At 49.1% G+C, this 27,370-nt stretch overlaps 4 protein-coding genes across 4 annotated transcripts in view; 3 read left to right on the top strand and 1 right to left on the bottom strand.

Annotated features, from left to right (window-relative positions):
* EVX2 (even-skipped homeobox 2) overlaps positions 1 to 1,078 on the bottom strand; it is a 3,547-nt gene extending 2,469 nt beyond the window's left edge. Inside the window, exon 1 of the mRNA XM_027878451.1 lies at positions 655 to 1,078. Coding sequence (XP_027734252.1) covers positions 655 to 1,078 — 424 coding nt within the window. The remainder of the gene's footprint in view (positions 1 to 654) is intronic.
* A 7,602-nt stretch (positions 1,079 to 8,680) lies between these two features.
* Positions 8,681 to 10,834, top strand: HOXD13 (homeobox D13). Its single transcript, XM_027878454.1, has 2 exons — positions 8,681 to 9,377; positions 10,163 to 10,834. The coding sequence occupies exons 1-2, from the start codon at positions 8,681 to 8,683 to the stop codon at positions 10,411 to 10,413; spliced, it is 948 nt and encodes a 315-aa protein (XP_027734255.1). The 3' UTR covers positions 10,414 to 10,834.
* Positions 10,835 to 15,943: 5,109 nt separating this feature from the next.
* Positions 15,944 to 17,606, top strand: HOXD12 (homeobox D12). The gene is made up of 2 exons (XM_027878464.1): positions 15,944 to 16,580; positions 16,847 to 17,606. The coding sequence occupies exons 1-2, from the start codon at positions 16,019 to 16,021 to the stop codon at positions 17,083 to 17,085; spliced, it is 801 nt and encodes a 266-aa protein (XP_027734265.1). The 5' UTR covers positions 15,944 to 16,018; the 3' UTR covers positions 17,086 to 17,606.
* A 5,619-nt stretch (positions 17,607 to 23,225) lies between these two features.
* HOXD11 (homeobox D11) lies at positions 23,226 to 24,788 on the top strand. Its single transcript, XM_027878460.1, has 2 exons — positions 23,226 to 23,910; positions 24,487 to 24,788. The coding sequence occupies exons 1-2, from the start codon at positions 23,304 to 23,306 to the stop codon at positions 24,720 to 24,722; spliced, it is 843 nt and encodes a 280-aa protein (XP_027734261.1). The 5' UTR covers positions 23,226 to 23,303; the 3' UTR covers positions 24,723 to 24,788.
* Positions 24,789 to 27,370: the final 2,582 nt, after the last annotated feature.

The raw sequence follows: 27,370 nt of genomic DNA, 5'->3' as shown, positions 1-27,370 counted from the left end.
ATCCACCGTTTATCTACCTCCACCTCCCCAATAACCTCCAGCAATAATAACAACCACCGTCCATCACCATGCCCCGCAAAGCACGGGGAAGGAGACGAGGCAGTTTCAAACTCCCTGATACAAGCAGAGGAAAAGTGAACAATGCCAAATTACCCCGAGCTGGACACGAACAGCACGTTGCATATACACAGAGAAGGACACACACAGACAAATGCGGGCAGTTTTCTCTCATTCCCCTCTCTCTCCCTAATTTAATCTATGTATGTATATACACGCATATACAGCTCAAGAGGCGCCGAGAGCTCCAAGAGCTCGGGGAAATACGCGGAGAAAGCTTTGCCTAAATATAGGTGGGTGGATATTTGTGCCCACATATATTCTGGATATATATCTACATATCAATGGGTTTGGGCATGCACAGACACACACACACACGAAGGCACCCGCACAAGAGCTGCCCGAGCAGTGTGTCTCGGTTATAGGGATAGCGCAGTAATTGCAATAATATTTTACAGCCTGGAGCTCTGTCTTCGCACAAGAGAGAGCACCGATGCAGAAGCGAGCAACTTTTGCAGTGGCGGTGGGTTTCCTTTGGTTTTTAAAGCCGGTTGGCAAAGTGAGGGGCTTAGATGGAGATGATAAAGGAAGAGTTACCTTTGTTACTGTTTTCCTTCAGCTGGGAGGAAGTCAGGCTGGCCGGGGAGCGGAGCGCAGAGCAGCCCACCTCCACATCACTGTTCATATCTGCCTCTTGAGCAACTTCGGAATAAAGGCTGATTTTCTTCCTGCTTTCCGACGGCGGGATTTCGGAGGAGACCGTGCTTTCGCTGCTCGGATGCTGAAGACTGAATAAAGTGTCTATTTCAAATTTGCCTTTGGCGGAGATGTCCCCTATAGCGCTGTGCAGGGAGGCGGCAGTCAGTCTCGGGCTGAGGCGACCACTGTGCGGAGAATTTTCAAGGGCCTCCAACACCGCATTTCCAGCTGAGTCTGACAAATTCGAGAGCCTTTTGCCAGCTGTAGGGCTGTGCAGCCCTCTCTCCATCAGGATCATCTCTTTTCTTATTCTTTCCATCATCTCAGCTTTATAAAAAATGTCAAAGTTGCAGGGCTGGTCCTGTACTAATGATGAGCTGCAGCAGGGGCTAATTCACATTCAGCCCGGCAAGTGTCTCTAAATATTATTATCTGTTTTTGAGGGAGGTGTAAAAATTGTGGGATGCCAAAGCGAGGGAATGACTGGTCAAAATGACCCATACATCCTTTCTAGCCCGAAATGTCATTCATCAAAAAGTGGTGCTCGTCATTAAGGTACGAATGACGCTGTTCGAATAATCATTTATTGTAACAGGTTTATAAGCAAATAAATACAAGCTCCTGTCAGTGGATAATGAAGGCGGCTTCAGAGCAGACAAATATATCCAGGTGGAAAGAAAGACAAGAAGTGAGGAGTAAAGCTCTTGTCCTTAGCTTGATCAGATCTTGCTTCAATTGCTCTGGGGTTTGGCCTCTGGGGTGGAATTGACAGTCTGATTAATAAAATGAGCTGTGCAACATTTCCCCCTTCATTTAGGTGCATCATTATGCTCTGATTTTTGTTTTGTTGCCTTTTAGGTCCTAATGATGCAGCTTCTTTCTCATTTGTCCTCGGACAGAACTACATGCTAAATATTAGATAATGTTTCTCTTTATTATTATTTCTGAGGCGTATTTTAGATAGCAAAGCAAGGAAATGCTGGAAGAGGACCAGATGACCGAGAACCTCCTGCCGCTGATCTCTCTTTACTTTTTCCCTCCCATTTCTAGACCACATTAGTAGTTTTATTTAGGAATTTACACTGACACCCCCACGCACTCTCTCACACGCGCAGACCTTATGCCCAGACTTTATAAGCCAGCACAGATATAATCACGCATAGATTCGAGCGTACCTACAGCAGTTACCTGAAAATTTAAATATTTATTATAATCTGGTATATTACAACTCTTAAATTTTTCTTCGTTGCGTCCTCAAATAAGATTTTTTTTTTTTTAAATTTTCTATTATCCTGCTTATCGACGAAGCTAACCTGGGCTTTTTCTTCCCTCTGGGACACTACTGACCGTCGGACGGTATGATAGGGGAGGGAAATAACCGAAGGACACTGAATGCATTCGTGATTTAAAACACTCCGCAGGCGTCCATTTAATCCTCCCGGCAGGTTTCTCTCCAGCCCTCTGCTTCTTTTCTCCCCACTGCTAATAAAACTTACACATTTGAAAATTAAAAAATAATCATAGAATTAAGTGATGGTGGGAGGTATGGACTACAGGCTCGGAGCTATCAGAAACATCATCTTAGCACCCTCTCTCCAAAGTTACCTGTGGCTCAGTTAGCTCATCCCTCCGCTCTTTGCCGGGTGCCGCGGGTCGAAGCGTAGCCGCGCTACAGGAGACACGGGCTGCCGCGCTCAGCAGACGTGACAGTGGGAAAGTCTCCCTTCAGCGGTAACTTAGCTAGTAATAATGACGCTGATGGCAACCATTTAAACGAAGATAAATCCTTTGTCGTTAGCATCTCTGGGAGTGCGCTTCGATAGCTGCCCAACCTTTATTCTCGCCGTGATTTTTTTTCACCCACATCATCTAGTCTTTAGACCCTGAATCCGAGCTTCATCGCCCGGAGAAACACCCCAATCAAACGTGGGTTTGATTTTTTTTTTTTTTTTCCGAAGGAGGACTGTTCTTGCTAATCTTGGTTCACACGTCTCCTAAGTTCTTGTGCTCTTGCGCATGATTCACAGTTCGAAAATGAGATACTTGTCAGATTTTTTTTTTTTTAATAACGTGTTTAAAGTCTCTCTAAACATTCTACCAAATATTTAGGAAGCATTCTGGGCGTTGTTTCCAAAACCCAGCCTTCCATTAGTGAGAGTTTTATGTCAACCCTTCGAAATGTGAATTTAGACTGCAGTGTGGTGTCCTGACTTTTACAGTCCCCAAAACAGGCAAAAGTAAACGTCAACTTTTCCTCGCCCGGGGGTGCGGCGGCGGAGCGGCCCGGTGCGGAGGGGAGTGGAGCGGTGCGCGGGCCGCGGGGCCGCAGATGACACCCCGCGGGGTCTCCGGTCGGGCCGGGAGCGGAGGCTTCGCGCTGCCCTCCCAGAGGGACGGGGGGTGACCCCAGGGTGCACCCGCGGAGCGCGGCCGAGCATGTGGCACTGCACTAACCCGCCCGACGGGTCCGGCGTCCACGCAGCCCCACCACGGTCCCGCAGCCCCCGCTTCCCCAGCCGTGCCTGGCTCCGCAGCAGGAGGAGGCCCGGCCGCCGGTCGCCTCGGGGTGGAGGCGGAGCGGAAACCTGCGGCCAGTTTTATTGCTGTCGTTTGGCGCCCTCGTCTGTTTTCTTACATGCTCTAACGTGGCGAGCATCTTTTCCCCCTGCTCTTTCGGAAACCGCAGCCGAGATACCACATCTCGAAGGCAAATCGTGTGTGCACACCACCAGAGCAGGCACAGCTTTAGACTCAAAAAATATTACTGCACCACTAGAAAGGAGGGAAGGATTTTTATGTTATTTGGAGCGGATGGAAAAGACTATGTGAAAAGCCCCAGTGTAAGAAAAATAAGTTACACTCAAGTGCGGCTATGAATGATCTTTACTAGGGTCATATTTTGCACCTTTTAAATAATACTGATACCTTAGGTTATGAACAACGTACCTTAAAATACAGCTAAATTCATATGCAAAGGATATAAAATGTTATAAGAGATGTTAATAATCTTCCACCAGGTAGAGGAGAGATTACAAAACTGTTACCTGCATTGCAGTTAGTCAGTTCACCCCAAACCGCTAACCCCCAAATAAACTAATTGCCTATTGTTTATATTGCCAGTAAACTAGGGGCATTTACTGCACTGATATTCATCTGTTGAATTATTGTTTGTGTGTGTGTGTTGTTTGGGGGGTTGATGGTTTGCGTGGGGTTTTTTGATTGTTGCTTTTGCTTTGTGATGGGGAGGTTGTTGTTGGTTTTGGCTTTGTGGGGGTTCCCCCCCCCCCAAAAAAAAAAAAAAAAAAAAAAAGAATAGCACAGTAGTCTAAAAAGATCTTTTGGAATATGTTTATAGTTGTTCAAAACCAACAGCTAAGCCTGAAGAACCTCCGACATTAGTAGGCAAAGGGGGAGGAAGTTACAGAGACTGCTGAGAAACTGCCGAAATATGCGAGCTTTTGTTAGAGTCTGTTTACTCAGTTGTTCTTTTTAAGTTTAAATGGCTACTTAGGCCTTTGGCCAGATTTTTACCTTGAAAGTTGTTGCTGGAGGCATCAAAGAATATTTCAGTGTTCATTTATAAAATCTCACCGGGGGAAAGGGGGTCACATAGCTTAAGTGAAATGAAGTTCGTATTAAATGAGACAAACACCGCGGGCAGCTTTTCACCAAGAATGTTCTTGGGAAGACGAGTAGGAATATCTGTTTCCTACCACGCTGCGGAGCAGGCTGCCAGTAGGGCCCCAGGGCGGCGCGCAGCGCAAGGGAGGTATCCGAGGCAGCGCAAAGTCTCCGGGACGCGGCCCGCGGGGTGGGAGCAGGAGGGGGTGTGGTGGTTGGGGGGTGTGCGGGGCGCGGGGAGCCGGTCCCGGTGGGGTCCGGGGGAGCAGGGGCCGCTCCGGGGGACCCGCGCGGCGGGGGCGACAGCGTTGCCGGCAGACGCGGCAGTGCCACCTGGCGGCGCCTCGGCGGCACTGCCCGTCCTGCCCTTCCCGCAGGTTCTACCTGCCCTGCCTGATTTGACCGTCCTGCCTGCAGCCCTACCCGTTCACCCCTGCCCATTCTGCCCTTCTGTCCTGTCCTGCCCTCTGGCCATGTCCACAGGCGCTACCTGACCTTCCTGACTGGCCAACCGGCCCTGCCCGGCCTGCTCTCCTGCCCTGCCCGCAAGTGCTGCCACTCTGCCGTGCAGCCCTGCCCGCCCTGCCCGCCCTTCCCGCCGACCCTGCCCGCCCTCCCTGTGCCAGTCGGAGGCCTCCTGGCAAGACAGCTCCGCATCCGAGCAGCACGTGTCCTGCACCTTGAGCACACAGTGCGCTCACCCTCAGCCCCGGCTCTCTCCTCCCCTCAGACCGCCATATAAACATAAGGCCAGTCTTGGAGCGTCTTCAGTCCAGATTATCTGTAAAATGTCATCCACGAGTAAAGGACACGAGCACAGTATATCCCCGAGTCCCGCTGGCCCTGTACACCATCCCTCCCTGCACTGCCCAGGCGGAGATCCCGCGGGCGCTACGCGAGGTTCGTGGGCGCGTGGTGTCTTCTGGGGCTGCCTTTGCACACAGACGGAGTTTAATTCAAACGATAAAGCCCAAACCGGTCTCAAACGGACTCGGCTGATGGTCTAGTTTAGGTCGCAGCTGCGGCAGCCAGCCGCGCTGTTCCAAAATCAGGATCCCGACGTCCCCGCGCTGCTTCAGAGCGGAGGATGGAGTCAGGGAGCGGCCAGCACCAGCCCGTGACCCGAGAGCTCAAGTTCAACACCCGCAGTGCTCATCCGCCCGTGGCCGCTGCACCGAGACCACTCGGGGAGCGCTGAGAAAACTTTATCCGACTCGAAATGGATTTTTTAAGGCTGAAGTAACTAAAGACATGAGAAGCTGTGGCACATATCTGGAGGGGAAAATAGTTTAACAGTTCTTCCTGCGTTGCTGTTAAATCTTTTCATTACTTTAACTGGCTATTTTTTAAAGTGGTAGGGGAAAATGAAAGTTCTTCTGTTCTGTTTAGCTATTAAAATTCTAGGCAAGTTAAAAGGAAACAGCGGAACGCAGTGAGCAGGGGGTAAGGTTTGGGAGAGGTACAACTTGAATGATCATGTTTGCGTTCTCCGTTTGTCCTGGGAGAGATGAATTTCTCCCGCCCCCCCCCCCCAGCAAACTCTAACAGAAGCAGATTTCTGTAGACACAATTACCATGGGCAGATCCCTGCGAGGGAGATGATCAAAATTCGGGTTGTTTTTTCTGTGAGAGACGAATACTAGGCAGATACTAAAAACCTGTGCTAAAAGTTTGAGTAGAATCCTAACTGTATTAAATCATTGTAAATGCACTTGAGGAAATGAGGTAATTTCAGGGATTTTAAAATATATATATATATATATATATATATATATATATATAAATCTCACAACCTTTTCTTCCGGGGAGACCACAAGCATTGCCTGCAGCGATGCTATATGCGCGTGTATACTGGAGATTCCTGTGCAGTGTGTCAATGGAAAACGCAAGGGGACTCGGTAGGGCGCTGGGCACCCGCGGAAGCGCTGCTGGGGGAAGACAAGGACTTGCCCTTAGGCAGAGGCCCTGCCAGCGCGGCAGGTCCCCCTGCCCTGCCCGACTTGGAGCGAAGTCTCGGTGGGGACTATCCTCCCTGAGTAAAGGAAACTCTGGGCTACTCCGGGCCGGGGCCGCGGCCTTCGCACGGCGCCACGCACGGCCCCGGAGGTGCGGGACGCCTCCCGCCACTTGTAAACTGGGCAGATCCCCTCAGAAAACCGACCTTTGCTTATGAGATCATTATTTTTATTCGTGTGCGTAATATCATGTATGCACGACATTGCTGCTTTATACAACCTTCACAAAACGGCTCATTATAAAATTGAGGCTGTTAGTCATAAACCCGCCCAATGAGTTTTCTGGTACACCGAGGGGCTCTCTCTGGAGCAGATGTCTCAGCAGGACTGAAGACCTCTGCGGGCGTCGCTGCGGCTGCACAGTGATTTGCTTTGAGGTAATCGACCTCAAAAAGCTCTGAAACCTTGTGCTTTAGGTGATCCTTTCTTTCAGCAGCCTTATTTGAAATGTCCTGACGTCAGACAAAATTTCACCGCATTTACTGCAAGAGGAAACACAACGGAACGTGGGAATACAAATGAAAATATGTCTCATTTCTCGGGACTTTTCTTTTTAGCAATGTTTTCACTAGAAAGTTGCATGCAGGGGCGTAAAAGGGTGAGAAACTTGTGCCTCGACAAAACGTCCTCCTAAATACAGAGGGTTTCATGTCCTGAGAGTAAATACTAATTCAGCTTATAACTGAGTAAAACACGTAATCACGCCCGGCTAACTTCTTAGCTGATTATGAAAGATTAATATCAATTAAGTGGTCAGAGTTAATGAACATGAACTCGCCTATGCCATCCGGTTATTGCTGTAATTACTGGCACCCTTTTGTCATTCCAAACCCTGCTTCCAGATACTGCCTACGATTATTAGACAGATTATAAAGCAGGGCTGAGGGACCGACTGCTGCTACGGGACCTGCCGCGATCCCGCGGTAGCTCAACGGTCCGGGGGACCCGCCACCACCTGCCCGGGCTGCTCAGCAAGGACACCCCCAGAGTCCCGAAATCCTGCTGGCACAGAGTTTCACCTCTGAGGAGGTTGCCTCTCTTTTCTCATGCGCCTGAGCCTCCTTAGGGACAGTAAACACGGCCCCAGCTACATGGTTTTCAGCGGCGCGAAGTCTCCCTGCCCTTCTCCTCGGAGCTGCCGCCTTTCACAGCAACTTCTTGCCCTCCGCGCCCGAGAGAAGGCTAAGTGTCCAATACAAAACTGCGGAGCGACAGGAGCCGGTCCAGAGGCGCAGGGGCTGGTGTTGTGATTGGGGTTGTGGTTAGGGCTGGGGCAAGAGTTCGGAGTCGTCTTTGGAGCTTTCTCTATTTCCAGCACTTCGCACTCCTGCAATTTTCATCCCAACACAGCGGGATAGTCGAGAGAGACGACAGAAGGATTTGCCACAGTCTTGGGAAATCACCACGAGAACAGTCGTCAGCATAAGCGAACGCTGCCTTTTAACTAGGCTGCCTTACCACGACATGAACTGACACTGCAAGGGAAAGAAAGCCACATCTAATGAGTGCCAGGTTTACCATCTTGCACCGCGCACAGACATGGTGCTTTTTCCTGGCCGTTAGCAATATCGGGGTGGGGGTGGGGGAGGCCAAACGAGGGTTCTCCCGTGGACCGAGATCTCAGTGAAATCAGGGGACCCCTTCTCGCTTATAACAAAACACTTCTACTCCATATATCGCCGGGAAGGAGGGAGGTGGGGAGGATGGAATACAAAGACTGTGTCGATTTTTTCCCCATGTTGCAGACGCAATAATGAGCTGGAGAAGATCTCGTTGTGGATCCGGTTAGACCTCTGTCCGCGGCTCTGAAGAGTCCCTGTCCGCGTCTTCAAAAGGTCCATTGGTACTTGGCTGGCCCTTTTGAAGCCGCGGGCAGGAGGAAGGGGGGGATGAAAGCAATAGGGGCCAGGGTTGCTCCGGAGGGGCATCACCGCCGCCGGCCCAACCCCCCCTCCAACGCCGGGGCCGTGGCGGGGCGGGAGCTCTCCGGTGGGGCGGGGGTGGGAATAGACGGGGGAGGGGGGAGCCGCCGTCGGTGTGGACCGGGGGGCTGCGAGGCGAAAGGGGCAGTGCGGGCAGCGGGAGGGTCACATGTTCCGACGGCAGCCTATGAGCAGCCCCCCGGGCTGAGGCAAACTAATCTGGGGCCGGCCGCCCCCACCCCCGTCCCCCCTCCCAACCTGGACTTCGTTTTTATAAACGTACCGCCAGGATCCAACCTGTTGGAGGCAAATAACCATACGCATCATGCCCGACCGGGGACAGAGTCGCCACCGCCGCCGCCCGCGATGTGCAAGGCCATGAGCAAAGCAGCGAGCTGGGAGATGGACGGACTGCGCGGCGACAGCAGCGGCGGCGGCGGCGGCGGCGGAGCCCCCGGGCAGTGCCGTAATTTTCTCTCCTCGCCCGTTTTCGGGGCGGCGCACACGGGCCGAGCGGCCGCAGCCGCCGCTGCCGCAGCCGCCGCCTCGGGGTTTGCCTACACCGGCGGAGGGGAGCGCTCAGGGGCGGCGGCGAGGCCCGACCCCCCGACCAAGGACTGCCCGAGCTCTGCCACGCCGGCTGCCGCCCCCGCGCTGGGCTATGGGTATCACTTTGGCAATGGATACTATAGCTGCAGGATGTCCCACGGGGTTGGGATCCAGCAAAATGCCCTGAAGTCTCCCCCCCATGCCTCCATTGGCGGCTTTCCCGTGGAAAAGTATATGGACGTCTCCAGCTTGACCAGCACGAGTGTCCCCGCCAATGAAGTCTCCTCCAGGGCGAAGGAAGTGTCCTTCTACCAGGGCTATACAACCCCTTACCAGCACGTTCCTGGGTACATAGACATGGTCTCAACGTTTGGCTCTGGGGAACCGAGACACGAAACATACATATCAATGGAGGGCTATCAGTCTTGGACTCTGGCTAATGGCTGGAATAGTCAGGTTTACTGTGCCAAAGATCAGACACAGAGCTCACACTTCTGGAAATCGTCCTTTCCAGGTACGAGAAGGGGAGAAATGGTCTGAGCAGAACTCCCCTGCGCCTCCTCCGCCTGCTCGTCCCCTCCCCCGCCCCCCGGGCTGCAGGGGTGGCCTACCGAGCTGGACACGCTGCACAGACACGCATAGAGCAGGGTGGGGGTGGCGGATTTTCTCTTTTTCTCCCCCCTTTCCCCTCCTTACTCCAGAGAAAATCTCACCTTCTGCTTTCTATACCCGCGGGACTGACCCCAGAACCTCCCCTCCACTAGCGCCTGGGCACTGGACGCCCGTCCCGCGGGCTCTGGGGCGGCCTCGGGTTCCTTCTGCTCATTCCCTCTGTGGCCGGGTTTTATTCGCGTTTGCAGTTTTCAGGAAGATGGCTCAAAGGGTTGCGTTCTTCTGCCTCTCTGGTTGGCGACTGATCTGGCCTCAGACCTCTTAAGAGACTGCAAGTAGTGAGGGCACAGAGGCACAAACCACATGCAAACAAACCCGGGAAACTCTCATCAAAGCGATTTCTGTATGTGTGCTGCCGGCACCGACCTGCTCTTGGCCCCAAAGCCAATGCCCCCGCCGCCCTTCATGCTCAGTTAGCGTTGCATGCCTGAAAAGTGATGACAGTCCATCAAGGTTTTGGTGGTGCCTTACTAACGTGCAAATAATGTGGTAGCGTAAATAATAATAAACTGTAAACAACTCGGCATTATTTATTTGCCCATGAAAACCAGTACCCGACAAGTATTGGTTAAGCTTTAAACGCCTGTAATAAAATTCTAATTTTTCACATAATGTCTTTTACAATAGGGGACGTTGCACTAAACCAGCCCGATATGTGTGTCTACCGGCGTGGGAGAAAGAAGCGAGTGCCGTATACAAAACTGCAGCTTAAAGAACTCGAGAATGAATATGCCATTAACAAGTTCATTAACAAGGACAAGAGGCGAAGGATATCCGCAGCCACAAACCTGTCTGAGAGACAAGTTACCATTTGGTTTCAGAACAGGAGGGTGAAGGATAAGAAAATAGTCTCCAAACTGAAAGACAATGTATCTTGATACATTAGATGCGGACAGTGATGGATATATAAACTAAATTTACGACCAGCTAAAGACTCTTGGAAAGACTTGAAAATATATTTAATTTTTTTTTTTATTTTTTTTTTTTGTCATTCCAGCGGTGGCGAAATTTCGGGAATTGTTTTCCGTGAAAGTCAGTGTTTTTCTCTAAGTGTAAGGGAGTGTTGACAAGCCTTGAGTTGAATTATAGTTCAGTTTCTTCTTTTTGAAAATAATAATAATAATAATATTAATTATATTTTCTGTTCTCCCCTCTAGGCCAGTATAAACGAACTTAAATATGTTGAACGGTTACAGTTATAACTTTCTTTAATGCTTAACTCTTTCGGGGGTTTTCTGTATTTTTTTTTTTTCTCTGAGCAACAGACAGTGCCAAAAAGTGTCAGTTTTGATTTAGTATCGTAAACTTCAAACTATGCCGAATGAAAAAAAAAAAAAATGGAAAATGCAAGAAAGCCGGCATACGGACTTGTGGCAGCACCCGCCTTCTGCCAAAACCCGCCAAGTCCACTGGGACTGGAGAGAATTACTTGGAGGGTTACTGGCTGCAGCAGAATTTTTAATTGTTTTTCGAGAGAGAGAGAGAGTCTCTCCGAGCTGTTGCGGGACAGAGTCCCAGGCATGTCCCACCGCGCTTCCCGTTTCCGCAGGTTTGGCTTTGAGGTTGGGTTTGGGGTTTCTTTTTGCCGCAGTTTCGTTTTCTGTGAAAGGATTCCACGCTGCTCGGTTGGAAAAGGAGCCGTTTGTTCCCAGGAAGGGGTACTTTGGTCCCGGGTGGGCGCTGTCGGCCGGGGGGCTGCTCGGCTGGGCACTCCGCGGAGACGCAGGTCGGGGCACCTGGGGGCAGCGCTTTCGGCGTGATGAGTTGGCCGGCTCACCCTGCAGCCAGAGGAGAGGCTACCCCTACAGAGGTGTGTATGGACCTGCGCAGACCTAGGGTAAAATGTCCGCTCTATCCTGTTTGTCCGGACCAGCGCAAGACTCTTCCCCTTCCTCCCGCCAAAAAAAAAAAAAAAAAAAAAAAAAAAAAAAAAAAAAAAAAAAAAAAAAAAAAAAAAAAAAAAAAAAAAAAAAAAAAAAAAAAAAAAAAAAAAAAAAAAAAAAAAAAAAAAAACACCCTGGTTGGATAAGGGAAGTTCATTGCTAATTTTTAATTTACGAAAAAACCCACAGGTGTTAATGACAGAAACAATAAATAAGGAAATTCAAAAATGCCACAGTTTATATGGGCCGAAAGGCTAGAATTTTGTCGATTTTGTAATTCTTTTAAATCTAGTGTACATGTTATGATATACACAGGGTGATCAGACGCGCTAGTCAACTACTAGGAGAGAGAAGTGATATCCTCTCTGTTAATGTGCCTCGTCTAATTATTAAAATGTGTGTTCCAAACTAGTATTATTTATTATAATATACTATTGCTCTAAACACTTTGATTACCATTGTATGTGGTAAGACATGTGATAAGTCTATTTCTCCATAAACCATATCTTTTTTTTTTTTATTATTATTATTTGTCTTAAAATCTGCTTTTGTGTTGGAAATACAGTCTGGACTTCCCAACAGTTACCGATGTTGCAAATATTTTCCTGAACCGCCATTAATAAAAAGGTTTCTTTTCGATATATATAAAAAGAGAGAAAGAAATTCGCCTTCTTTTCAGGAAGGGGTTTCACGGGCTCCAGGCTTGCCTGGGATCTTCTCAGGGGCACTTATAGGACGCCGTTCCTGGGAGATGAGAGGTAGATAGGACAAGAGGCGCATTAAAGCATGGAAACGGGTTTCCGAGAGTGCCTTCGATGGGAAAGAGTTTTTGGGAATAAAGAAATGTTGCCGAAGAGAAATGTTACTATGGGAGACATGGGAAAGTCTGTCTCTCCCCTCTTCCTCCCAGCCCTGCTCCGTCTGCCCGTTGCCCGGCGGCAGAGCGCGGCCCACCGCCCCTTTGTTCTCCCCTTCCAAATGGACCGGCACTTGCCGATTCCCCGGCCGTGGGGCGGTCTGGTACGGCCCCCCTCCGTTCGCTCCGCAACCGGCTGGTTCCATCGGGGAATTATCTTCTGCCTCCTCCGCCCTCTTCCTCCCCCTTTCTACTCCGCTTTAACGTTCATGGTAATTGAGGAGTTTATTTTCCCCGAACAGATGAAAAAAGTCCATTTCTGAGCACTTCGGATTTTATTACGAAGTGCATTTTTGTTTGATTCTGGGATAAAAGGATATTTGTGATACTCATCATTTACGTACCTGGAACAGCCCTCTCTGCTGATGCAGCCTTGTTTTCTCCGAATGTTTTAAATTCTTGTCTTCTCCCCTTGGCACCCCCACTCACCCACACGCACTCCTATTAATTCTACAGAGGTTTTTCCTCCCACCGAGTCCCCCTGGAGATGGAAGGCCGGGCACTACCAGAGCTGTTTTGTTTCCAGGCCCCGGAGCCATCGCGGGCTGTTCTCTTCCTCCTTCCAGGCTTAACCTTTGGCTTTGCCGGGCTCCGTGCTCTCAGAGTGTGCTTTGCCACGGCCAAAGCCGCCTTCTCAGGGCAGGAGGAAACCTGAACTGTCTGGCAAATAGGTACCAGATGGAAAGGAGTCGACTTTTAATTTCATAAGAAGATGCAGAATCATTAAGAAGGCAGCAGCTACAGGGAGGAGGACGGTGGGGCCGGGACACATCAGCCCGTTTACCTACCGGTGTAGATTGAAAGGCTTTTCTAAGCCTGGAGCTGGGGCATTAGTGAGCGTTATTCAAAAGCTCCGTGGCTACAGCTTGGACTCTTCCAGGACGCCAGCTGTATGCGGCCCCGGGGCTGGGCTGCCACGGCGCAGCCCCAGCTGTAGCCGGTCACAGCCATCCATGTTTAGAGAAAAGGGCATGATGATTCGCCTTAAATGTAGCGCACGTTACTACAGATAATTAATATGTACCTCGACAAAACGAATTGCAAATGCTCAGTGGCGCAGTGATGCATTGCTTAGCTCCTGTAAGGCAGCGCTATTTCCCAGCCATGTCTGAGGCAATCCTGCCATCTCCTGGACAGCTCCCGGCATAGACACGAGAAACCTTCCCCTCACTTCGGGAGCCGTGCTTCCGAGTGAAAAATGAGGGAGGGAGGCTGTTCGGACACACGCAGCGCAACCTTCGTCTGTAAACTGGAAGGATATGCCAGTGAAATTATAGCGTGTGGTCAGCTCTGATGTCCAGGCCGATCCGGATGCCTATTTAAAAAACAGGGAAGAAAAAAAAAAAAAAAAAAAAAGGCGGAAAGGAGCGTGTGAAAGCAGCCCTCCGGGTCGCTCTACCCCTCAGTGGTGATATTTCCTGTACACAGGCGGGGGGACACCCGCGGCAGTAACACGCCACCCCCCTAAAACAGCAGCCGGCTGTGGCTGGAAAAAGCAGCACAAATCCGTCCTAGGCTCTCCCTCCGCTCCGCTCCGTGGCCAGTCGCCTCGGGAACAAGATGTTTCTGTTGTAAATACTTTTCCCTGTAGATTGAAACATAAACATCACTTTCTGCAGCTGTGACTGTCTCCAGCTACTCTAGGTTTTGATTTCTTTTAATTAATTAACAATTACAGATGAGTTGACTATTAATTGAAAGCTCTGTTTTCTCTGACCCCATAAAATTAGTTTGAAGTGTCACCTTTCTTTCCGGTAACTGGAACTCACATCCCTTCCTTGTGTTTATTGCGGACAAAAATATAGTCTTTGAACTGAAAATGTTCCTTCTCTCTCCCGAGAACCAAAAATCAGTCAGCTTTTTCGTAAAAGGTGACTATGAAAAAAAAAAAACTATTCCCCATTCTCTTAGGGAATGAAAAGTCAGAATACAAGTAAGCTAATAAGCAGGAGATTCAATTGGTAGACATAACTCAAACAATAAAAATTAAAAGCAGTGGTCAGCAATATCCTCCAGCGGCGCTTGTGTGGTCCTGTGTGGTCTAGGCGAGGGCAATCATTTAAAGATTTCTTCCAGGGCAATGAAATTACTGCAGAATTTACCCCAATTTCCCATTAAACAGAAAGATGAATTTGATTAGGAGAATGTCAAGAAGGGCAACGTCTCTGATCTCGGCTTAGAAATAAAACCAAGATTAAAACTATGATTAACAGGACAATAACAGGGAAAATTAACCCTACAAATTTTTAACCGCGGTAATGAAAGCAGCGAAGTCCAGGCATTAAGGCTTCGCTTGACGCAGGGTTCGCACAGACCAGTGGAGATTCTCTTGGGAAAGAGGCCGAGAACAGAAATACCCGGTCCGGATGACAGATGTGCCTCCAAAGTGTCCCGTGGGTCAGTGGGGTGGCTGTGCAGGGAGCAGCCGGGAGCACGGAGCCCGTGGGTACCCCTCCTCGAGCCCTCCAGTTCCTCTCGAGTGTTTTTAGGTGCAGCACCTGGGACTTCGCCTTTCCTCCTTGGGAAGTCCACTGTCTCGCGAATTGCATGGTTTGGGAAAGGACACAAGTAATCTCCTCTGAGGATGCTTTCAGATATGATTTTACTTGCTCTGGTGCTACGGGGAAAATGGGACAGAAAGTGGAATGTCCGGGTTCTTGTTTGGTCTATCAGAAATTTAAAACTACTTATAACTTCCCAAAATAACACAGTAATAATACTGTAAGGGATAATTTTATTTTCAGGGGAGAAAAATTCCTCACACACAACCTGAGAGATGACAGGGGGGGACCCAGCTGAGGTACCGCTGCACTCACACCCCTTCTGCTGCAGAGCCCAGTATTTTCTTTTTTGAAGTATTTCGATTTTATTTATTTATTTATTTATTTAATATCTGCGGGTTGTTTAAGTTGTTGCTGTTGTTATTCTCTGTTTGTTGATGCTTGTTTGATTGTATTTTAAGTTTAAAACAGATTCCGAGTTTTAGAAGCATTGTTCGCCTAGAAAGGCTTTGGAATGTAGATGAAAGGTAAAAGGTGTAAAAAGGGCAGGCGTGCGGACCTAAGAGAATACTAGGCATTAGTGTGCTAGAATGACAATGCTGGTAATATCCGATCGATTAAGATTTTAATTGCTAGCATATGCTATGCATTGAATGTAATTAGGGTCAGAAATACATACGTGTGCCCTGAACATTCACGTCTCATAGCCACCACAGATTATTCCCAGTCCTCGATGCACAGTCTTACCGTGGGTATCGTTCTGGCCCAGAGGATGCTGCCAGCCGGCGGGCACTGCCGGCACGGGGGCTGCACCCTGTCTTCTCGGTAAATGTTTGTTTTCCTCCCATCTCTCCACTGGCGCCGCAGCTCAGCCAGCCCGCCCTGGCCACTTTTATAGAAGTGGAGACCATGTTTCCCCTCCCCCTTGCAAGCTCGGTATTTTCATATTTCAAGTGTTATCATAAGACTTTAAAAAAGTGGTGGGGGGGGATGAAAAGAAGGGGGGGGGAGAAAAAAGTGTGTGTGGGGGGGAACTCTGTGGCTCGGTCGCTGGAGGCGGTGCTGAAATTACCGGCTTTGAAGAACCTGTCTGCTAAGTTTCGTCCAATCGTTTCAGGCTTTCCGCTTATTCCCTGTTGTAACTAAATACCGCTGTAAGAACAGCTGAAGTCCTTTGTTGGAAATGTGTGATCGCAGTCTCTACAGATCTGGCTACGTTGGTTCTCTCTTGAATTTGCAATCTCCAGATTCCTTTTATTTTCCTAATTTGCGGGCTAATGGCAGTCAATTGGCGGCTCTGCCCACCATTTCCTACCCCCGGAGCTCGATCCCCTGGACTTGCTCAAGTTCGTGCGCAGCCCAGCCGCAGAGCCACGCGTTCGGCGGCGCGGCGCAGCCTTACCTCCCCGGCTCCGTTCCAATCAACATCAGCTCCAACGGCAACAAGGAATGCCTGGAAGACAACAATAAATATTACGCCCACGATGCGAGCTCTAAACAAGAGGAGAGATGCAGGCAGAGGCAATCTTTTGCAAATGACCCAACTGTTACTCACACAGCCAACTTAAAGCCCGTAAAGTATGACCACTCGAGCCTGCAGAGAAGTTTGCATGGCTCGGCTGCTCTTTTTGAAGTGAATTCCTGCAATTCAAGCTTAAAGGAGGACATCAAGAATTCCGTCAACTTGAACCTGACAGTTCAGCCTGCAGCAGTCCAGTCATGCCTCAGACCTTCAGTGCAGGATGGTATGCCTTAAATATCTCGCTTTAGTTAGAAGCGACCTAGCTATATTTTCTTTCTAAGATTTTGTACTTACTTTGTAACGCCCTGTAACCTTTTAGGAGCGATAATCGCTTAATCAGACTGGAAGGTTAGATAGAAATTGTGCTGTTGTATGTACTTTGCCCAATTTTCCGACCTAGGTTAGAACTGTTATTGCGGGATTTTGTGCATATTCATATATTTGCATATCCAGACTCGATCCACTAAATTATCGACGTGTTTGTTGTAGGTTTGCCTTGGTGTCCTACCCAGGGGAGATCAAGAAAGAAACGGAAACCTTACACAAAACAACAAATTGCTGAATTGGAAAACGAGTTTCTCCTCAATGAGTTTATTAACCGACAGAAGAGGAAAGAACTATCGAACAGACTGAATTTAAGCGATCAGCAAGTTAAAATTTGGTTTCAGAACCGGCGGATGAAAAAGAAAAGAGTAGTAATGCGAGAGCAGGCTCTTTCTATGTACTAGAGCAGAGTCCGCCCGTTCCTGCATGAACCTGTGCCCGGAGTGTTCACCCCTAGAGTAGAGCGTACGCGCAACTGAAACGCCGGGAATGTGTCTTTTTACCATTTAAATCGAGTTCTCGAAACGCGTAGGATCCCTGCCGAGATTGGCAAAAGGCTGAGTTCTTAGCCAAGATAAAGAAGACGAGCCGGACTAGAACGGAAATATGTATTATCAGCTTTTTACCTTTCTTTCTCCATTTATATAGATTTTCTCCTGCATCTTACCCTCTCTTTCCCCGGAGAACAAGCGGTGCTAATATAAGATCGATTTCTTTTATCTGTATGTAAACACCATTTTGCAGCAAAATAAAGGAATAACGCCTAGTAAAGACGTCAGCTCTGTGAGTCCCGGCTGCTCCCTTCATCTGCTGTCCTGTACACCAGGGCGGGCCTGCGGCGCCGGCTTGTTTTGTGGTTTGGAGTAACCTGCTCGAGCAGCGATGGGGAAAGTGGTTAACAAATCAACCTTTTTCTATAGTCTTCCCCCCCTCCCCTCTTTTCCCACTTCCCTTCCCCCCTACACCCCCCGGAGCCGCAGATCTGGCCGCAGACCGGCGGAGAGGGCACGTGACATCCGCGCAAGGCCGCGCGTAACCTGAGCGCCGGCTCCGCTCCGGCCGCTCCCGCAGCTCCGCTCCGCTGGGGCGGCCCGTCCCGACGGCACGGTACGGGCGGGGGGCCCTGTGTGCCCGCCGGCTGGGCCGCAACCCCCAGGCCGCGGGCAGGGCTGCTCTCCGGGCGCGGCAGAGAAAATCCTCCCTCGGGAAAAACCGCGCCTCTGCCCCTCGCCGCGCTGCGGGGCACGGCGGGGTCCCGCGGACGCAGAAGGCCGTGGGGTCGGGCGCCGATGCCTTCCCAGGTGGTCCGGCAGGGCCCTGCCCTTCCAGCGCTCCTGACTTTGGCCTTGTCCAAGCGCTGCCCTAAACAGGCGAAAGGCAGCGGGCGGTGCCGGGGCAGGGCCCCAGGCCGGGTCACGGCTGGCGGGAAGCTGGGGGCCCCGTCTCACCTCTAGGCTGCTGCAGACGGGGGATACTGGAGAGCACGGAGGTTTTGGTGGGACTGATTATTTTGGGGTTCTGTCCCCGTTTCCGCATAGGTTTTTATGAGGGAAAAGGGAGAACAGTTTCGAGGTTTTGCCCAGAAATAAACTTCAGAGAATAACCCAACCAGAGGGGCTAGGAGCAGTATCCAAGCCGTTTGATTACTGTTTTGGGACGAGAATGAGATCGATTTTTCTCTCATCTTGATGACAAGCTTTCTCTGTCGAGAGCCGCCCGTCTCTGCAGCACCAGAGCAGTCAGACTGGCCGAAGCTGCAGGGCCAGAGGAAATTAGACATTGTCTTGGTCTGTTACCTCAGAATGTAAATTCTAAAAAAATATGTCTTGGAATTTTAGTTCTTATTAAAAACCCTTTTGGCTGCAATTTCCATCTAAATCTGTTCCTTAACGAAGGGGCAGAGGCCACCTTGTTTTCTGGTACATAAAGTAGGCTCAGATATGGTTGTTCGTGGCATATGCAACAAGGTTTAACAACTGCAAGGAACGGCACAAAGCTGCTACCTACTTACACAGGGCTATAGCCTTCCTGAAGGCAATAAACTTATTATTTCATAAAGAGGCATATTTGAACTTCGCTCCTACTCACTCCTGTGCAGCAAGTACTACTCGCAAAGGCATGGTAGACAGATGATTTTGGAGGTAAATCCCGGATTTATAGGCGGACAAAGGTGCAGCCATTTTCCCGAAAGCTTTCCAGAAAGCCTCAAAGATAACGCTCGGGTGGTGTGTCGTGAGGAGAGGGAAAAACAGCCCAAAGCCTGTCTCACCGCTCTTATTGCTTTGCCCAATGCAGAAAAAAACCCTACCTCACTCATGGCGGGGTGGTTGCCAGTAGTAAAGCGGGGACGAAGCCTCGCCGGGTGAGAGTTCCCCCTGGGGAAAGGGATGCGCACTTAGCCATCTACAGCCATAGGCACCATTCCCGGGTTCCTCCAAATCTTCGAGACATTCAGCCTCTGTGCTGGGAACTGATGCATTGCGGACAATAAGGGTCTCTTCATCCAGTGGCATTCCCTAATTAAAAAAACTAGGAGCAACCCCAATGATGCAAGCTAGGAGAAAAGCAAAAACCAGATAAAGCCCCTTTTATTATTCTCTCCTGGAATACTACTCCGACGGCTATAGTCCATGAGAAATGGACCCCTGACGCCATTCTTTCTTGTCTTGCTTCTCCCTACTGTAACGCGTCCCTTTATTACATGGGTGATGTGAAATTCGAAGGGGAACCTCGGGTGAAGACATGTGAAAGGCAATGTATTATTTATTAAACACATCTGATCCACGATGATAGCTTATTGTGAAGCTCCTAGTCTAAATCGCCTACGGAAAGAGAAAAAACAGAGGAGGTAGGATCTAAATTGCGATTTGATGTGAAAGTATGTGTATCATGTATCTCTGTGAGTGTCTGTGTATATGTAGATGCGCTTTTTTCAGCAGTGCCCGTTGCGTGTAACCGTACGTGCACACACAGACGTAAACAGTTGCGGGCTCATACTATGCATAGACACAACGGCCGGAGAAAGTGATGCATGATTTCACGCGTGCCATACTCCAGGTTTCATCCCTTCCTCTGAAGCAGGAGGCGAGAACGGTCGTTCGGGCGTGAGGAAGCACACACACGCGTGGCAAAGCTGCAGAAGCAGGGCGCGCCCTGCCTATGCGGCTCTGCTTGCGCACACCCACCCGAGCTGCCCCCTGGGCACATGTGTGCACACGCGTGTGCGACACGCCGGGTGGGCGTGCGGGAGATGCACCCGAAGGAGGTGGATGTACTCAACGCCCTTCGATTGGATTATTTCGGATGTCCTATCAGGTGTATTTCGCCCCCTGTTCCGGTTTTGCGGGTGTATGCGGGGCGGGATGGAGCAGCGGGCACCCACTTGCTGCTCCCACGCCCGCGTCCCTCCACAGCATGCTGGAGACCGTCCATCCCTTTATTTACTCAAACATAAACATCTTTGCATTCCCACTGCAGCCTAAACGTGATAAAGCCCTTCCGAGGAGGCTCTCCATTCCCTATCGTTTGATAAGGCTGCAAGCGCAACTCGGCTTGTTGGGAATGGCTCTGGTTGCCTTTGTGCTTCCTAAAAGAGCATAAATAATTAAAGTTTGGCAGGGAGGAAAAGCTTTCTTGCAGAACTGTAGTGGCAATAAATGAAATGACTCAGAATCTCTTCTCCAGTCGGTTTTTACGAGAGCTGCCAGACAGTGTCTGTTCACGTTCTCCAGATACTAGGGGCGCCATAACAAAGTTAAGGTCAAGTTAGTGTCTTATCTTGGGTGGCACAAAAATACCGCATCTTCTCCAGTCGGACCGGGTATATTTTTAAACCCATCCGTTACGCAAGTTGCCTTAATTTTCACGGAGAGCATTTGGAAATGTCACTTGGACCTGAATACTTGGAGATTCCAGGCAACGATTGCAGATGTTTCAAGACGCCTAACGGTAAAGTATTCGCCTGACTGTGTACGTGATGTACATTTATGTTTCGATGATATTTAATCTGCTTAAGGGGAAAGAAAACAAAACAAAAAAAAAAAAAAAAAAAAAAAAAAAAAAAAAAAAAAAAAAAAAAGAAAGAAAAGAGGGGGGGCTACTGTAATGTTCGGAGATGGGTTGGGAACCGACCCCAGCGTGAAAATGCTCTGGCAGACGGGGACCCTCAGCTCTGCCTTATTCCAGAGGGGTCTCTGTTGTGATATTTGTCTCACGTTTCCCAAATTAGATCGCTTTTTAAAGGACTGTTTCTTAAAAGGGTTGTTTTCGTACTAACAAATCGTCGCCATGTCTTTGAACTTGAATTAGTTGAAACCGGTTGGCTCCTGTGCCAAAATTGATGCTAGGCTTGTTGCATGGAAAGGAAGGTGAAGCATTCTGGCAAAGGTGGAATCAGTTGTCTGAACGGTAAAGAAAATGAAGCTCCATAGATTCCCAGAGCCATCTCTTCTGACGAGATTGGCGATCAGAAACCTAGGGGGGTACAATCTAAACGGAGACCTGCCTTGCTTTGCTGCAAGGTCCAGAGTGGTAAGTGACACAGGAGCCATTTTAACTGCGCAGACATCATTTTGAGGTGGTTTTTTGTCTGTTGCAGCATAATCGAGGGGGCTCGAAAGCCGATTAAGGGAAGGAATGGTGGTTTTGTGCTTTGGTTTCTCGTGATAATCTGCTGGGAGCAATGTTTGGCTTTGGAGGAGTTTTGCGAGGGAGGCACCAGGGGAAAAAAAAAAAAAAAAAGAAAAAAAAACAACAAAAAACCCGACATACTGTACAAAGAAAAAAGGGAAAGAAAGGCAGGGGTGAAGGAATGAGTTCCGTAGTATCTGTCTGGCTCTGGTCTTTTTATTTTTAGAAAGGGCAAGCTGGGCTGCGGTATTGAAGCCCCTGGGGCAGCCCTTGACTGCTCAGAGGAGCCAGGGGATGCAGGAAGGGCCGTGCCGGTGGCGGCGGCGGGGCGGGGGCCAGGGTGCGGGGCACAGCCCGGGCTGCGGGGCTCCCGCCCCCGGAGCCTCTCCGCATCGTGGAGCCGGGGGCGTGCAGGAGGCGCTTGTCGCAGCGTAGCCGGGTCCCCGGGGGCACTGCCACCTCGAGGAGCCGGGAAACACACGGGCCTTCTCCCCACTTGCCCTCAGCTCTGTGGGACCAGTTCCCCACCTGCTGGGCTCTCTGCTTGCTGTGGGACCTGGATGCTGATATTCGTGGAGGTGATGTGGGGCCTGTTGACTTGCCGGTGCCTCCGCCCGGGCATTGCCGGGCTGAACGGAGGTGGACCTGCTCGGCTTGGGAGACTCGTCCAGATCTCGGGTTTATTTGGAATGCGGCATGTCGTGGGGCTACGCTGACTCTGCTGTGCAGTGGTGGAAAAAAGGCATTCCCATAGAGAGCTGGCAAACGTTTCTGGAATGAGGAATTACTCGAGCATAGGGCTATTAAGGCGTGTATTATTTATTCTCTTCTCTTTTCAGCCTTTGCGACCCTGTTTGTGCTCTTTCATACAAAATTATATTTCAAGGAGAAAATGAAAATTGGCAAAAATGAACCCTCGAAGGCAGGGCGGGAGCGGGGCTGGCGGCTGCTGTGCATGTCGTCTACTACCAGTCCTGCTTTTCCCTTCCAATGAAAATGAACATTTTGGTGGGAGTTGGAGGCAGGGGAACAGAGGTCACTTTGTGTTCTGCTCTGCTTCCTAAGGAAACCGTGCTTGGTGGACCTCTTTTCCTGCCCTAGCCCTTTACCTTCCAGAAGAGCGCGAAAGTGTCTCCCTTTCATAAACCTGGCTGCTGAGAGATGTTCTGTTTGCGTATTTCTCATTTCAGTTTGGCGCCCTGACACAAGTGCGCAGTGTTTGGGCTTATAAGCGAGGGAAAACGAGGTGGTCGAAACTCAGGCTTTGAATTTCGTGACCGGTTTTGATGCCAACTGTGGATTGCAGGAGCCAGGCGGGCAGATCCGGTTGTACTCTCGAGCATGTGAATGGGACTTGGCTTTCCTGAGTGAACCATCAGCCACCCGCTTATCATCTTCGCGAGCGGCGACCGGAGAGTCTCTCTCCCTCTAAGTAGTAGCGATCCCGGGGCTACTAGCGATTCCGAGCCGGGGTGCCCGTCCGTGAGCCCGCACCCCTCGCTCCCAGGGCCACCTTTCCCGACGGTGGCAGTGCTCCCCCCTGGCTGCCTGCGGGGGCCGGGAGACGATGCGGGCTGGGGGCCGCTCGCCGTGGGGCTCCGCGCCTGGCTCCGGCGGTGGGCAGGCGCCTGCCCGGGCGGCGCGGCCCCAGGTGATCTGCCGCACCACCTACGTGTATCTCACATCGCCTGGTGAGAGGATGAGAGAAAAAACTGGCTATATTTGTACAAACGGCGCGCTCGCCTCCCCGTGCTGGGAGGGCTCTTTGGAGAGATCTTAGGAGCCTTTCCGAGGGGCTGATATAGATATAAGGACATTTCTACATCGCGTCACGTGACATAATTACCACTAGAATCAATCAAGATGAATTGCACGTCAGCACACGGTGGGGATTTTTTCTTAGTTGATCCTGTCCAAACCCTCTTGTGCAATAGATGGATCTTGTTCAATGCATTGAAGCCTCCTGGTTCCTTGCAATCACAAAAAGGAAGACATGACTGAGTTTGACGATTGCAGTCACGGCACATCCAATATGTATCTGCCAGGGTGCGCTTATTACGTTTCACCCTCAGATTTCTCGACGAAACCCTCTTTTTTGTCTCAATCGTCGTCCTGTCAAATGACTTTTCCTTATTCTTCTAATTTACCTCATGTTCAACCTGTGCGCGAAGTAGCATTCAGGGAATACGGATTAGAGCGCAGCAAATGGCAGTATAGGGGCAGTTATGCTCCTTATTACTCAGCTGAAGAGGTGATGCACAGAGACTTTCTGCAGCCTGCGAACAGGAGGACGGAAATGTTGTTCAAAACGGACCCTGTCTGCGGCCACCACGGACCGTCTCCCGCCGCCTCCAACTTCTACAGCTCGGTGGGGAGAAACGGCATCCTGCCGCAAGGTTTCGACCAGTTTTACGAGACAGCCCCCGGACCCCCGTACCAGCAGCACTCCGAGGGCGAGGGGGACGCGGAGAAGGGCGACTTGAAAGCCCAGAACAACACTTGCAGTAAAACACCTTCCAGCCAGGAGAAGAAAGTGACACCAGCAAACAGCGCCGATTCCCCTTCTGGTGAGGCTGTTGCAGAGAAGAGCAACAGTTCAGGTAGGTATCAGTAGTAAATTGGGGGCAAGAGTACAAGGCCAACACTTTGTCAAGCCGCATTTTATGTGCAATTTTATAAGCATCCAAAGGATTTTATATATCCTATAAGATTTCCTTTACCGTTGTAAAGCGTGTTTACGATAGGAAACCAATTTAGGTGGGCTTAAGGTATTCTTGGAAGAGGATATTAATTGTTATTAAATTGTTGATTTGTCAGGGGGAGACGGGGAGATTTCACAGGTAGTGCTCAGAGTTGCCTTCGGTTTAGAGCTTAAGATCCTCGTTTGTTTGGGGCGGGGGGTGTGCGTGAGAGGACTTTGAGAAACTTGGAATTTTTCCAGCCCATTTAAATATCTCTCTGTATTGCTCGAAGAGCTCTCTTTTAAGGAGAAGTTGGGAAATATTAGCTTTTTTTTTTTTACTAACTCACCCGGAGATTATAAGCATCAGGAATATTTTTTGAACTGCTAGAGGGTTATTATCCAGGCAATGGGATATTATCAGTCTCTGATCAAATAGTAGCTGAGCATGTTCGTAGCAGAAGCGTAAATAAGTTTCTTCTTTCTTGAATTTCAGCAATTCCCCAACGATCAAGGAAAAAGAGGTGTCCCTATACCAAATATCAGATAAGAGAACTGGAACGGGAATTTTTCTTCAACGTTTACATAAACAAAGAGAAAAGACTGCAGTTGTCCAGAATGCTCAACCTCACTGACCGGCAAGTTAAAATCTGGTTCCAGAATCGAAGGATGAAAGAAAAGAAACTGAACAGAGATCGACTCCAGTACTTCACTGGGAATCCTTTGTTTTGAAAAAAAAAAATTAAAAAGAAAAGAAAAAAGGAAAAATATATTAAAAAAAAAAGAGAGAGAGAGAAAGCAAGAGAAAAAGAAGAAAGAAGAAACACGAAGAATAGTTTGGTCTCTCTGACCTACCATCTGAATGCAAAAGTTAATTGGTTTACATGACACATCCACCCTGCGGAACTCAAAGTTTCATTTTCATGTGCAACTCCACACACTGAATGGCCACTGGAGATTTCGGGGCTTGGCGGAGCAGATTCCTGATAAGGGGAAACTAGAGTAAATCCTACTGTCCACTTTCAAGTGTTTTTCGCCAAAGGTGCTTTTTTCCCTCTCCCACAGTACCAGCAATGGACCTGCAGTGTGTCTGGTAGTTTTTGCTTACAATTCATTGAGTTCGGGGGGGCTCTGTTGTTGCTTTTGAGCTAGGATAACAATTTCCTCCCTTTAAGTGAATGCGGTTTATTTAAGAGATGGTAAATGTACGCTCATTATATATATAAAATATATATATATATATGTTTCTACTGTCATCCAAAAGCATGGGCCACTGTCTTTTTCATGTGAATAAATTGTTTCTAGTAAAGTTAAGGTTATAGCTTCCGTGCACTGTATGGATTTCCACCTCTGAAAGATCCTAGCCTTTCCCGGGCTAGAGCCAAGTTCGGTTAAATAATAACAGGAGGAAGCCTAGTCGGGTTATTTTAAAAGGATTTTAATTAAGTAGTAGTTTAGATGCCTAACTCTCCCTTTGTAGGTATGTGTACCTTCCCCTCGCTGTGAGACAGAGCCAACATGGCTGTCTGCAGACCATCACGTCTGATGGTACTACAATTACTATAAACAGCGAAAAAGGCTTTTTTTTTTTTTTTTTTTTTTTTTTTTAACTGATCAGGCTTAAAATAAGCCCAGAATTCCCACCGTCGATGATTGTTTACTTGTTATTGAAGGGCAAGGCAGAAAGACCGAGGGCTCGGAGCGAGTCAGACAAGAGGGAGCTATAAACAATTGGCACTAGAGGGGAAAAAAGGGAGAAAAAAAATAGCGGGGAAAAAAAAAAAAAACCACCAACCAAAAAAACACCCAGCACTTTGGAGGCAGAGGGTGGATCTCTTAAATATGATTGCCGGGCAGGGCTGGCGGAGAGCGGCGCTGGCGAGAGCTCAGCTTAGCCCGCTGCTCCGCCACGGCGGGCCCCACCGGGGGCCAGCACCCGGTGGAGATCCGCTCCTCTCCTCGCCTCTTTATCTTGGGTGACCTGGCTGGGCTGTTTACAAAACCTTGAACTGTCTAGACAACACCATAAAACCCGAGGTTCTAAACAGCTTAATTGGGTTATATTATACACCTTCTGGTGGGTGAAAAAGAGATTTCCGCAGTGTGCAATAAAGGCGACGAGTGAGAAAAGAATTTGCCTTTTTTGAATAGGACGAAGGGGCTCTCCCTATGCTCGCAAGCAGGGAAGGCAAAAGTGCTAAGCAAGTCAGGAAAAGCTCGAGAATTCCAAAAATCGAGAAGGAGAAGAGGAGGGAGGCATGACCAAAAAAAAAATTTTTAAACACTTTAGTAAGAAAAACATAAGTGTATGCCTTTGAACTTCCAAAATGTCAAGGTCATCACCTTTAACCTTTCTGAATAATTAGGCGCCTTAAGGTTCCTCTGTTATTTTCAACCACCACCCACTCTCTCTCTGTCTTCCTCTCTCCCTCCCTCCCTCTCTCTCACACACACGCACAGCCACACACACACTTTTTACCGCATAGCTGGCCATATTAGCAAATGCATCATAACGCAAAGAAAATCCCGGCTGGGTCGAGGTGAGCTCTCGGTGGCGTGCAATGAGCGTGCCCGGCTCCAGTCCCCGCCAGCTGGAGCACAGAGGGTTCCTCACTTTCCTCTCTTTCTCTTCCACACCCTGGGGATTCTACCCAAACATCTTTCTTTCTTTCTTTCTTTCTTTCTTCTTCTTCTTCTTCTTTTTTTTTTTTAATTATTATTATTATTATTATTAAAAATTATTTTTAACTAATAAGAAAAAGAAGGTTTTTGCTTAGAAGGAGAAAAAAAGGGTGGCCTCTAGGAAATGCCTTGTAATTTAGGGAGAAAGACGATATTTCTATGCAGGTTTTCTGCGGATGTGCGTTTCCCCACAGAGTCCATTCATTAGGAATGCACGAAGTCACGGGGAATTCCTCCCAGAATTTTGCCTTATAGAAAAATTCTCGCGTGTCTCCCGATCCTTAATCCACAGGGTAAGAACGAGTCGTTTGATTTTTCTCTTCCTTGTAGTGTTTTAATAATCTCTCTCATCATTTTAATACGCCTTCAAAATGCTAAGATACCGCAAAAGTGGACCGCGGAAACCGAAACACCCTAGCATTCATCTTGCAAAAATGCTCTATGATAGCGGTGTTAAGTTTCTATTTAAAAAAAAAAAAAAAAGGAAAAGAAAAGGAGAGACCCAAGACTGAGAGCAAATTTTGCTGAGGAGAAAGACTCGGAGGAGGAGAAAATTCCCGGTGCTTGGCGGGCAACGGCCACAGGAGGGCGCGCCCAGGCGCTGCAATGCCGCAGCCTCTGGTGCTCCAGTCTTCTTTCCCCCTAATAATAATTCCACTGCTAATAAAATATCTAATATATAAGTAACGATAAGATTT

The sequence above is a fragment of the Empidonax traillii genome, unplaced genomic scaffold (genome assembly GCF_003031625.1).
Source record: "Empidonax traillii isolate 1590-97213 ecotype Southwest subspecies unplaced genomic scaffold, ASM303162v1 scaffold42:size1813164, whole genome shotgun sequence".
Taxonomy (NCBI): domain Eukaryota; kingdom Metazoa; phylum Chordata; class Aves; order Passeriformes; family Tyrannidae; genus Empidonax; species Empidonax traillii.
Note: the sequence above shows the minus strand (reverse complement) of the source record. Positions and strands in the feature narration are given on the sequence as shown.